At 38.6% G+C, this 13945-nt stretch overlaps 1 protein-coding gene across 1 annotated transcript in view; it reads right to left on the bottom strand.

Moving 5' to 3' along the window:
* Positions 1-6738: 6738 nt before the first annotated feature.
* Positions 6739-13945, bottom strand: part of COL12A1 (collagen type XII alpha 1 chain) — a 138649-nt gene continuing 131442 nt past the window's right edge. The window contains 5 exon segments of the mRNA XM_050950508.1: positions 6739-7662; positions 7664-7782; positions 10206-10376; positions 11480-11548; positions 12718-12906. Of these exon segments, the coding sequence (XP_050806465.1) occupies positions 7600-7662; positions 7664-7782; positions 10206-10376; positions 11480-11548; positions 12718-12906 (611 nt within the window). The 3' untranslated portion in view covers positions 6739-7599.

Here is a 13945-nt window from a genome sequence, read left to right as displayed (position 1 = left end):
GGCCTTCTTTGGGAAAGAAATGCTGTAGACAGGGGGAAATGTCCTTTCAAAGTTTCTTGAAAACTTGGGACAGCTATTTGAAATGTTTGGTGTTGGTTTGGCTTTAGCTGCTATTGACTACATAGCTAAGTTAGGCAGATTGTTTCATTTTAAGGAATATAACCTCAGGACACTGCTGCTGAGAATGCGTTGGCTGGGTTTTTGAAGTCCAGCAGAATTTTCTTTCAGTTGTGCCATGTACCAGGGTATTGCTAGTAGCAATACAGAGTGTTCGTGGCATTCTAAGGGACTGCCAAGTAAACCTATTGGTGTTATGCACAGCAAATTCACTATATTTGTCACTGTACTGGCATGTGTCATACCATTAGAGTTCTTAGAACTGGAACATGAATGCTAAGTCTGATATTGCTGTTTTTACATAGGTCACAATCCCATTTGGGTCCTTAAGGACAAATCCCAGTTCACTGCAATCAGTGAGAGGAATTTGTTCTTAGACTAGAAAAATCTCCCCTCCCTTCTGTATATATACACTAATGTGTTACTTTAAAGTTCAGGGGAATTGTTTTCCTTTCTTATTCAAGCCATGGCTATGTTCTATGCAACTATTTAGCCGTAATGGGTAAAATCCTGCCTTCTTTGAATTCAATGGGTTTTTTTCCATTGTAACAAAGAGAAAGTTAAGGGGTGACTTTATCATAGTCTGTAAGTACCTATACTTGTAAACAAATATTTGATAATGGGATCTTCAATCTAGCACAGCAAGGTATCACAAGGTTCAATGGCTGGAAGTTGAAGCAAGACAAATTTAGACTAGAAATAAGGCATAATTTTTGAACAATGAGGGTAATTAACCACTGGAACAATTTTCCAAAGCTCGTGGTGGATTCTGCATCACCGGCAGTTTTTATATCAAAACTGGATGTTTTTTTAAAAGATCTGTGCTAGTTCAGAAGGAATTTTTAGGGGAAGTTTTATGGTCTGTGTTATGCAAGAGGTTAGACTAGATTATCACAGTGGACCTTTCTGGCCTTGGACTATATGAATCAAGAAAAACCTTATATTGATCTGCAGTACAGCTGGATGTTCCTTAAACTTGTATTAGTACAGTTATGTCTAAAATATAAAAAGAAAAAGTAAGCACTCAAAGCAGCAAAAGGGGGAAAGTGAACAGAATTGAAAACTATCAGAGGGGTAGCCGTGTTAGTCTGGATCTGTAAAAGCAGCAAAGAATCCTGTGGCACCTTATAGACTAACAGACGTTTTGGAGCATGAGCTTTCGTGGATGAACGCCCACTTCGTCAGATGCATGTAGTGGAAATTTCCAGGGGCAGGTATATATATGCAAGCAAGCTAGAGATAATGAGGTTAGTTCAATCAGGGAGGATGAGGCTCTGTTCTAGCAGTTGAGGTGTGAAAACCAAGGACAGAGAAACTGGTTTTGTAGTTTGACAAACCAGTTTCTCCTCCTTTGGTTTTCACACTTCAACTGCTAGAACAGGGCATCATCCTCCCTGATTGAACTAACCTCGTTATCTCTAGCTTGCTTGCATATATATACCTGCCCCTGGAAATTTCCACTACATGCATCTGACGAAGTGGGTGTTCACCCACGAAAGCTCATGCTCCAAAACATCTGTTAGTCTATAAGGTGCCACAGGATTCTTTGCTGCTTTTACAGAATTGAATACAGCAGAAAGGAGCCAGTGGAAAAGAGATAAAGAAAAAAGGGCTAAATATAACAAGGGGCCAAATGCAAAGACAAACATGAGCAAAAGGGGAAGAGAGGGGAGGAAAAGCTGGGCCAAAAAGAGATTTGTGAGAGGATCTGATAACAGAAATCAGGTACTGTACAGTGTACAGAAAATTTGAATAATTTGCTGTTATCTACATAAAAGGAGCCAGAAAGCTGCAAATATTAAACAATATGTTGCAACATTCCAGTGGCAGTTGCTATGAGGCATAAACAGTAGACCATTGTAATTGATAAACATCTCACATCTGTTTTGCTTTAACAACTGTAAAACCATTCTCACTGTAGGTATTTATTAGTTATACACATCTGTTTATCCAAGACAGGAAAACTTTTAATATAATCAATAGTAAACTTAGAAATGTCTTTATTATTGTGCCACGTCAATGAAGACTCATTCTGGCTGATGTCTCTGGTAGAAGGCACTGGCCAGATACCCTTTCTAATGGAAAAAAAGATACAGATCCTTTCCTTTTCCCTTTCATGTGTATTTCCTGAACAGCTGAAGCTTTTCTACTTTCGTCATAGCTGTAGGCATTCATAATCCCTCTCCCTCTGTATTTTATTTTCTGCTTAAGTATCTTGAAGGATAACATGCTAGGAAAATGACAGAAAAGGAGATTCTATTTCTTATTGGTCTTTTTATTTATTTTTTTCCATCTTCATTTATGAATTGTTTAACATTTTGAAAATATTTATTTACTAAAGAAGCATTTAAGATATAGCTTATGGTCATGATTTTCAAAAGGGACCAATGATTTGGTGGGTGCCTCAATATTTGGAAGCCCTGCTTTTGAGACACCTTAAAGGGGCTGGATATTCAGGGGCTGAGCAGGCCCTTAAAAATCAGAAGTCACTCAGATGTCTCTGGGGCTGGCTCTAGGTTTTTTTGCTGCCCCAAGCAAAAAAAAAAAAAAAACCTCAGAGAACACAGCTGACGAAGCAAAAAAAAAAAAAAAAAACCTCCCGGAATGCCGACCCTGGAATTGTGCCACCCCAAACACGTGTTTGGTTTGCTGGTGCCTAGAGCTGGTCCTGGGTGTCTCAACTGAGCATGCGGAAATCTAGCTACCAAAATCAGTAGTGACTGCTGAAAATCTTGGCTGTTCACATCCACAATTATTAGCTTAGGCTTAAATATAGTTCACACTTAAAGAAAGAACCATAATGGTCATGAGCTAGAGCCTGGAGGTGTCCATGAATGGCTAGTTGGGGGGGGTGTGTGAAAAAATAGTATTTCACAGTCACATATTATAAGCAAAAGTGTGAGCTAAAATATGCTTGTAAAAACAACTTTAAAGCAAAGCCACTGCAGATTGCCAGGAGGAGGAAGCTGGCCAACCATTTCTCTCTGTACATATGCCCAAAGAACTAGATAGGTCTGAAGTCTGCTCTCAGTTACACACAGGTGTGAATTCAGAGTAACAACATAAAATAAGAGTGTGACTGAGAGCAGAATGTGGATCATAACTCATACAGGCAATAATGCCTTTCCTCATTATATTGCAACCAATATCTGCTGAGGGGTCTTGTATGTCCCCAAATGAATGTTCCAAATTTGACTTCAATGGGCTTTCACCCCAAGTTTTTTAACCATCTGCTCAGGTGTCATTTGGAACAATGAACTCAGTTGTAGTGCTACTCTTATCCAACACACGACAAAACAAAAGCAGTGGAGCGAAAGCCTATAACTCAAACAATGCAGGAAAAGAAGTGCAAAGATAAGTCAAATAAGATGCTTCTCTTATTTTCAGATGCTCATGTTGTATTCACCACTGACTCCATTTTCTGCATTTACTGCTCTTAAGTGAATGTTGGCTAACAGGTTTCCAACTGAGAAGAAATCTCCAAAACAGAATTTTCTTTCATGTTTCACGCTGATTTGTATATTGCATAAAGAGATGACTGTCCATATTTAAATTAGTTTCACCAAGGGAAAAGCTCCTTTTCTTTTACCTGTAATGAACAGACAATTTGGCACTTTAGACTTTGTATTTGCCTGATGGCTGCAAAAATCCAGTTTTTCACCTCGGGGTTGGATACTTGAAATATGAGTGTTCTCCACTGATCATCAGTATGCTGCAGGTTCAGATAGTCTAGTAGGAAGTCCAAACCAAAATGCCATTAAAAATTGGGTCATCCAATTTATATCCAATGAAACACCTGGGGTTTCTACTGTCTCCCAGGAGGTGTAGATCGGTGGCCATTTTATCTTTGATTTTGTTTTTCAGCCACGTCACAGTCAGGATCTCAATGTCTAATTTTTCTTCACTAGAGCAGAGGAGAGTTTTGGGTAATGTGTAGTTCCTTGAACATTTTTTATTTTTTTTTGCAGTGGACTTTGCTGTCTGGAATTAATGCTCCTGGGCTCCCCGCTGACCCATGTCAAGCTGTAACTTATTTATGTATTTATTTTCTCCAGAAGGGCCTGCTTGGGCTCCAATGGCAGCTCTGTGTGGTGCAGATGGTGGTGTCTGCCATGCACATGGCAAAAATCAATCAGTATGCCTTTATGTTCCTCTCCTTCAAGTGTCTTAGCTTCACAGTCACTTCAGCTTTCCTTCCGCTTTCCTTTAGAAATCATTATTACTGCAAATACGCAACTGAAAAATAGTGAAAAACAGGCTTTCAGTTGAAGTGCTATAGCTTTGCATCCTTGCCACTGAGCCCCTTTTGCCTTTATTTATTTGGTTTGCATACCAGTAGTTACACACTACAGTCACAATGTGTACAATTTTAGCCATTGTAAGTAGACAGCCTTACCAGGGCTCTTCCAGTTTCTCCTCTCCTTGGTATCAGGAATGCAACAAAGAATCTGCTCTGTGTGTGTGAGTGTTTGTGGGTGGAGGGGGGAGGAATTATTTTCTTCACTAAGGTCACACCCTAAACATTCCATTCTAATCTCAGATCAGTGGAAGCCCATGGCTGTCTACCTGTACACACATGCACAGTCACTGCCAAAATACAGCGAGAGAGCTGTAGATGAGCTTAGAAGTGTGTCTTTAATCCATCCCCTTGTTTAAAATTGCTAAACTAAATAAACTGTGCAATTGGCACATTATCTGCACGAGTTTCTCAGGAACTAAGGATTGTTTATATTTGCTTTATACGCTGTCTTTCTAGTTTCTATAACTGAATGGCTTCATTTCAGACATACTTCCTCAGAAGTTAAAGCTTAAAACCACAGTGCTATCTAGTCCATCCTGAGGGTCATTCCCCTGAGGCTACATTTCTTAAATATTATTTAATTTCTTCCTTCTCGCTGTGCCAAATTAGTGAGCACTCATTTAAATGCAGCTCAAACATTTCATATCATTGCCCTCAAATTTTAGATATGCTGGTAAGTGTCTTTTTTCTCAAAAAGTGAGTTTCAGAAAGAGAAGCTCTTTCTCAGCCTTTGTTGTGGAGATGGAAGAAGCCCTCTGCTGATCTTGTCTGAAAAACAATGACTACCAGCAAAATCCTTCTCTCAGATTCATAGAACTGATCCTCACTCATTTTGACTGTTTCCCTCTTATTTTTTACTGGGACTTCCATGCATTTAAGGAATAACTTGCAGATCTGAGAATAGAATTAAATCATAAAAGTGTATTAACTATACATAAACATAGTTTTTATTTAAATCTTCTGTGTCTCCAGATTATCAGTCTTAATAGAGGACATTACTGAATGGGCATTACTGTGCACTGCAGCTGGCAGGAGTTGGATACATTTCATAAAGAACTAATTTTAATTCTGTGTTTTAGATAAGATATTTTGGCTATGGGCCTTTTCATTTTGTGGATAAATGGGAATACCTTCATGGAAGATCTGGGCATCTTTTTAAGCTTTCCCCAGGTATACATTTAATCCCTGAATCTGCAAGAAAGATTTTATCCAATAATATTATTTTATACAAGACACACAGTTCAGTCAATTTTCTAAATTCCTATCAATCATTTTAGCAAGTCATAGGTAATGCATTATAGAAAACTATAATGCAGAACCACATTTTCTATGCTTTACCTTTTGCAACTAGAGGGTTACACCAAACATAAGAACTTGATATCTTTGACTTTCCTTTGAACATCTCAGCTCATTATATCTCCTGCTAAACTCCCAATAGATTACGGACTTTACTGCCCTAATTCTAGTCCATTTCTGCTGCTTCACTTGATTGGATTCCATTTACCATATAACCAAGCTGGCAGTTTACATAGCTGTGTTGTATATTTTGCATTTTAGGGTACTAAAAATTCAATGGGAAAAAAGCTTACTTTTTAAAAGCTAAGCACTTTCAAATATAATTTCACTATATTGTTCCCACTAGAGCACAGGGATTGTCCAGTGGTGAGAGGGTGCGAGTCTGGAGAGCTGGGTTCACTTCCCTGCTCTGCCACAGACTTCCTGTGTCACCTTGGGCATCTTTCCATTGGCATTGACCCAGATGCTACACTTTTGGGGGATATAAGTACCTAAAATATGTAGCTAGAGCACAATGAGTGTGTGGCCAAGTGTGGAACAGGTGCCACCACCAGCCATGCTCTGCCTGCTACCTAGTGAGAACTTTTGAGGCATCTGGCAATTTTCTCACCCCCATTATTCCTCTGCTTCAATCTCCAGTGGCCTCTCTAGCTGCTCACCCATCCACTAATCTCATAGGGACCAATGAGGTACGGGGGATGGTGCAGCAATTGGAGCGTGGAGCCTCAGTTTTTTTTTCACCACCTGTGTTACAGGCTGCATTATATTGCCAGCTACATCAAAACCCTACAGGGTGGGAGCCAACTAAATCCAGAAACTCCACCACCCTCCCCTAATCAACCAGCGTCACAGCCTCAGGGACCTGTTTTAACACTAGTAACATTCCAAATTAATTTGTGGTCACTATAACATCAGAAGGAGTTAATAAAGAAAATGTAATGGTCTGGGTGTGTTTGTTACATCTCATTCTTGTAACTTACAAGTCTGTATCCTCACAGCCCCATTCAAGAAATGATCATACAAAGTAAATTTTCAGTAGTTTTATTGAAAAATGCCTCCTTTGTTTCAGAAATAAATAATATAAGGCAGTGAAATTCACAATTTGCAGTTAAAATATAAAAGCAGCAATTCTATATCCATAGTCTTGCAAACAATTTCCAACTGCTTTTGATAACTAAGAAACATTATATTCTGAAAAAAAAATCCATACTAAATATACAACACAAACATGCAATTCCATCTCTGCAGGATTGACTGCAATTTGGCATAAATGTTAATGAGTCTACAAGGAGATTTAAAGCATTATAAAACTATATCCAGTTGATACAATGATTTCAGCTACATTACTTAAGGTTTGTGGTTGTTAAAAGAGATGTATAAGAGCAATATATGCCCTGCAAGGTATAACTAAGGATAGAAAAAATTGACAATGATGTAGAAGGAGTTGGTTTGCTTTTTACTAGACAATGCAGACTTGTGATGTGACTTTACTGCAAACAGGCAATAAAAGGAGGGAAACTGTAGAGCTAAAGCAGACAGGCCTTTGAAAATTTGCAGCAGCTCTGGTTTTTGGTGTTTTGTGTTGTTTTGGTTTTTTTATTTAAAGAAAATGCAGCATTGTGATAACTGAATGCACACATTAAGTGCTAAGCAGCCACTTTAAGCAAAAGTATTTTACAGGCATTTCAAGAGCAAGAACGAAATCTATAGTTACATACATTGCTATTCGCACATAAGCATGATACGCCTACAAGATGCGAGTGCATTTCTGATTTGAGAAGGTGGCATTGGAGAATATAGGATGCACCCACTCTGTATGTATCTGCATATGAGAGCATAGCACAAACAAAAACAAACAACCAAAAACACAAAACAAGACAGATCTTTTATGGTTTTGTTTTTGCTTTTCTTGGTAATGATCTTTTCCAGCACATTTGTTCAGGGTAATCCTGGTGAATGCATTTCAACTTCATAGTCCTCATATTCATCCTCTCTCCTTTCTGACTCCATTGGTACTATGTAGGGCTCACTCTCAGGTTGATAGGGTCCACTTTCAGGTACGTATGACTCTGGTTGAAAATAGTTGTCTGATTGAACATTATAGTTATCGCATGTCTTTGAATCCACAAATATAATGAAAGTTAGTTTGGCTACATAATGTTAGTTCAATCTTAATTTCATATAATAAATATCTAAATTAATAATTCACTGTGTTTTTTTCCAGTTTTGTTCATGGCATTTTTGGGGGGGAGGTGAGAGCAGGAGAGGCAGTAAAATAATAAGAAAAATGATATTTGGTTTTGAAAGGCCTTCCAGGATCCAGCTCTTTATAACACAAGAAACATTGTAGAAACAGTCTTAATGTGTTATGCAAGGGCCCAATAAATTGTTAAAAAATAAAAATAGCCTTTTACATCTACTTCAATCAACCTAAAAAATACTTGGATTTGATTTAAAAAATAATTAATTAATAGAGCAAATGGATTACGTAAAAAGAAAATGTTTGACTGGCTTCTAGTAATGTTCTTTGAGGGTGGGAAATAAATGTACACATAACTATCACCAGTGGCAATATGCAGTACATGTCATTTTCTGATGCTGTTCCTCGTAACAGACTGAGTTACAGCTGGTGCTGGAGGAACACCAAAGACTACAGCAAAACAGAAGAAAAATAATTATAAAACTTTAGTATTTAGAACTGCAATTACAAAACCCAACAAGATTACATATACAAAAAGGCACATGCCTTGAATCAGACATGTTGATCACAAGCAACAGACAGGTAGATTTCATACAGAGTCAAAGATGTTATTCTGGCACATAGCAAGCAGCAGCAGGCCTTAATGCAGAAGCTTAATGTAAAGATGTTAACTGATTTTAGTGGACACAATCCCTTACAAATCATTTACAAGCCACAATTAGTTTACTATTTACATAAGTCATTTCTTGTTTATCAGGTTAAATCTGTATCCCACAATGGTGTTACTTCTGCTGGTTAGTAGTTTTATAAGCCTCCTTCAGTACTGAGGCTTCTGATGATTTGTGTGTGGAGGGGAGGGGGTGTTAAAAATAGTTGTTTTTCTACTTTATTACTGAAATGCAACAGGCTTGATAATGAGTTGACATCACTGTCCTTATGTCATTCACAAATGTTGTTAGTATTATATAAGGCCAACACGGTTCGATTTTAACCATATCCGTGGTGAAATATCCATACAGACTCATTTCCTACTAAGCACGTGCGCAAACATCTCAGAAACAGGTTTTTCATGTATTCAAACTGTAAGCAGCACTGGAGACTTAGAAAATGTGTTAGCCGGAACCTGAAACAGGTCAAAGATTATGTTAATTTTTAAAAAGTCAGACTGCTGTGCAAAAATATATTGTCATCCAACTAAAATACACAATGGTTAAGTTATATGCATATATCTATATATGTATACATAGCTGTTCACTAGGAAGGATAGCACTGCTGCACAATGGGTATGAGTTTAGCTCTTTTTCATTTAAACAGGAATCTTGGATTAGATCTGTGCAAGTACTTGGCTTTTTACACCCAACAGCACTGCGTCTGTATACACATATATATATATATATTTTTTTTTCATGTATACATGCACAGTATGCTAGTGGCAAACCATATCCAACATCAGTATCACATACACTAATTGTAAAATGCTACAGTGCACACATATGAATTTGTTAACAATACTGCGGGCCTGGACTTTCTTCGTGAAAATGGCCTGCAGGACCCTAGGTATAGAATATATTAGTGTCTTCTCATTAGTCAGAAATTGATGGCCATTGTCATCCATTATTTGACTCCCTGTGACAGCCCATTGTTTTAAACTGCTTCTCGCAGCAGGAGGCTGACATGACTCAGGGCTAATAGAGACGCATGGGGTTTAATTCAGTGTAAATTGTAGGATAGTGGAGTTTTTCAGTTGTTTGCACTGTAACAGAGAACAGTTTTTGTTTGTGGAAAATTTTAATGTCAGGTATTAATTTTGTATAAATAATCCTGATGTTGATCAAAAAACACACATACAAAAATTGCCAACCAGAGCGTTCTTTTTACTTTTCAAGAGAAACATGGAGTATTCAACCTTGTTCTGAAGATTGGAGGGAGGGAGAGGAGAAGAAGAAGAAGAAAATGGTCATTTAAATCCTAACAGCAAAATAATCATCTACTAATCTTCTATGTATTACAAACCAGTTATCTGTATACTTTAATCACCTCCTTCCTAAAGCTAAACACATTTCAAATCAACGCGAGACAAGTTTGCATAACAATCTGAACAGCTGCTCTAAGACCTGACTGTGTTAGAAGGACTGAACTGTTCCAAGATATGTTACAACTAAGCAGTTTCAGTACCATTTGCTCCTGAAATGATTCACTACGTCCACACTAGCGGGCCTGTCTTGCATAAAGCTGCTCTGCATCTGGGAAGGCTATTTAAAATGACTACAGTTTAAGTTGTCAATAACCTACCTGGGAATCCTTGACCATTGTAAGCGATGCTAGAACACTGGGATGAATCACAATACCCAGGTGGGCCTGGGGGACCTCGAATACCCCCATTTCCAGGACGACCCGGTGGCCCAGGTGGCCCTCGTGAACCTGTAGAACCTGGTGGGCCAGTTCGAGACTCTCCTGGTGGACCTAATTTTAGAATTAAAAGGAAGATAATTTTTTTAAGGAATCAACCTGTCATAAACCACTGGCACTACTGCCGTCTAGACTATGAATGAGCCTTTGGTAAGAAAACGTTGATATTTGGCTTCTACATGTGGTCAATGAAACAACCAAAGAGAACCAAAATGTGACTCATCACTAGTTGCTTTCCTGTGTGTGGCTAATTTAAGGTCTTTATTCACAGAAACTGATTTGGCAAGGTTTGAGCCACGCTAAAGACATCAATGAATTCTCTGGTTTATTTCCACTCTGTGTGAGATATGAAGATCTCAAGGGAAACTACTACATTAGACAAGCACATTGGATTTCAATTAAAACATAGGAGTGTATTAATTCTGCTACCCTGCAACCCTCGAGTAGATGAGGTAATGTTTTCTTTGGAACAGGCTGTATTATGGTTAACAGAATTGTAGAGTTTCAACTGAGGCTAGAATTTGTTGCAAGCTTCTTATGGCTCTTGTAATGAAAAAATCATGTTTAAACTAGTAAATTAAAGGCAGAAACAATGAGAAAGCCTAACTATTTCTGCCAAGACATCAGTAAATGATCAGTGAATGAAATCAAATGACACAAAGAACAAAATAACAGAGAAAGGATCATATTCTCGACTAGTAATGCTATGCTTTGCCACTAAAGGACATCAGGGAAACTGCAAACATAATCCAACAATGGCACTAGACATTCCAAAAGTATCAGGTGATATTTTGTTTCTATCAAAAAGAAAAAAGTGAGAAAATGTCCATTTCAGTAGGAATCAACTCCTGATTACTGAGTCAATAAAGGTTCAATCAGTATTTTCATCAAAAATATTTTCATGCGCAAATGTGCCAGAAGAAAAAATTATATGATAAAGCCAACTTTGAACTAGCCATGTCTAAAAACTATTTCTAGTTACAGTTTTCAGGATTTCACTTTATTTCCAATAAATGTCAAAAATGTACAGTGCATTGAGTAACATATGCTTATTTGCTATAAAGAGCAATTAAGCAATCTGACTTTCTAGGAAGTTTTTGTTCTCTTTTACTTCTCCTGTTCTGTAAGCTGATGTAAATTAAAAACAGAAAATTTACCAGGTGGTCCAGGCAAACCTCGTGGTCCTTGTGATCCAATCCCTCTTTCACCTTTCTCTCCTGGTAGTCCTAAAGATCGAAAAGGAAATAAAAACCACACACACAAAAAGAAACCATGTCAGAAAACTATATTTTTTCATGCTCTCTCATTGATTATAACATATACTTCAAATAGTTTATTGCTTTATATCTCTGATTTAGGAAGTCTTAATTTGGATGAGGAAAATATTTTAAGGAAACAAACATCTCAGTTTGAAAGACAAGATTTTTAAATGTAGTTTACAGAGGCAACCTGGTGTGAAGAGACTGTCTTAAAACATAGTAACATCTTTGAGGTACCCATGATATGATAGAAGTTCATTCCACACATCTACCAACAAGAGTAAAGGGATACAAGCTTTGTATATTTCTGTTACAAATACACTTCATGCATCCTTCAAAACCTAATGAAATAGTGTAAGTCAATGTTATTATATAGCTGGATTCAGAAGTTCATTATTTTCTTTTAAGTGGTAAATATTTACAGTAAAATCTATGTTAGAAAACACAACACTATGTCCACATTCTGAAGTGTAAGAGCCAGAACAACTGAGGGCCAGATTCACTGGTTACAGCCTGGGTCCCTTATGCTATTGTAAACCAGCCATAACCCAGGCTTCATCAGCCATTTAAACTGAGTTTGCACCAACTTTGCATCACCAGAGCAGCTCAAAGCAGCTGAAGTGTACTGGCACATCTAATCATATATTTCCCATATACCTACTACTCTGCTGCAGCTGAGACACACAACTGCAGTGTTACTAAGCTACGGTTCACCCCACATTCTTGTTAACGAATCTTATTTTCCCCTCATCCAGATGCCAGTTCAGAAAAGTAGCTTGTCAAGATGCAGCTAATAGCAGAAATAGCTTTGAGAAGAGAATGTTCTTTGTACTAAGATATCTTGATTAAGTTGATATATTTTCTTGAGATAGCATTGAGACTCGGCAGTGACTGGTGTTCCATAAATACCACACGGAGAGGGAAGTACTGTAGACGCAAATCTTTGTAATTTTAGATCTTGTCTTCAGACACTGAATATTCCACTGTACCAGCTGTACCAATACCTTCAGAGCAATTCGATTGGCTATGGAAAGCTATATGTTTCATGGCCTTTCTGGCTGATGCAGCTGCATTGCATTCCCCTGCTGACAGTTTTTGAAATATGGTCATACATGTGCTGTTTGAGCACTACTCACCTCTTTCACCAGGTGGTCCTTGGTCGCCAGGTGTTCCTGGGAACCCTGGTCTTCCTCCAGGTCCAGGTTCTCCTCTTGCCCCAGCGCTTCCTGGAGGCCCTGGTGGTCCTGGAGGTCCTGGTTGATTGCGGTTTGCATAGTAATCATTCGGGATTTGATTCAGCATGTGATTGAACCGGTTCATTTGGCCTTTAAAGAGAAAGAAAGGGTTTTTTAATCATTTTTCATTAAAATCACACATACACACACCCACCACCCACTGTCCAAATAGTGGAGAATTGGAACATATGCACAGATTAAGATGAATGCAAGCTATGATCACGTAAAATACGTGGGGAAGGGGAGGGGGAGAGGGGAGATTCTGGCAGCAGACATGAGTAGATAAAAATTCACAGCCACCAAAACTGAGTTTTGGATTACAACAGCCTTGTTGGTTGAGACCCGGCAAAGAACTCTCTCCTAGTCTGCAGACAGCAAAGGCTAATTCCAAAAGATGATCTAAAATGCAATTCTAGCCAACAAAAATTGACATTTCTGGGTACTCTGCATTCAAAGAACAGATATTACAGTGGCAGGGAACAGAAGATGAAATTCAGCCCCATGTCGAGGGCTTGCACAAGGGCGATGTATCACTTAAGACCCACTTAAGCTCTGAGGGTGCATACATCTCTGCTAGCCCTGGTCACAGGGGCAAATTTAACTCCCTGAGAATGTTTGTGTTGCTCAAGAGAGACAGCTGTGTCCAAGTAAGCAGCAAGAAGTTCTGGAGGGGAGACCCAGCTATTTATTCTTGATTAGAAGTATGGTGACCATGCAGAGGAAGGCTCAGTATAGGGAACCTAAAACAGAAGAAGACATCCTAGTAGTTCTATTACAAGTGACACTGCTTGGGCACAACTTGATATTTTTTGGCTGAACAAAATAAGTATGTCACAATTCTGTATCTATCTGGGGTTACCTCAAAAACAGCAGTATCAGGGTATAAGCAGAACATGCCATATTGCATAAATAACAAAGCATAAGCAAATATTGCCCTGTCTTCCTTGGGGGACTTCCCGACAGCAAACGCTGGGCAGCTGTGCTGTGGAAGAGGTAGAGATGATTTGAGGAAGCTGTGCAGGGGGGTTACGCTTCCTGTGGAGCACAGAGCTGCACTCTGGGGTTACTCCCTGTAGGGTGGTCTAGGGAGCTTAGAGGATCCTCCACTGAATGAACTGTCCAGTGGTCG

This window comes from Gopherus flavomarginatus, chromosome 4 (genome assembly GCF_025201925.1).
Source record: "Gopherus flavomarginatus isolate rGopFla2 chromosome 4, rGopFla2.mat.asm, whole genome shotgun sequence".
NCBI classification, from domain to species: Eukaryota; Metazoa; Chordata; order Testudines; family Testudinidae; genus Gopherus; species Gopherus flavomarginatus.
This window is presented reverse-complemented; position numbering and strand designations above follow the sequence as displayed.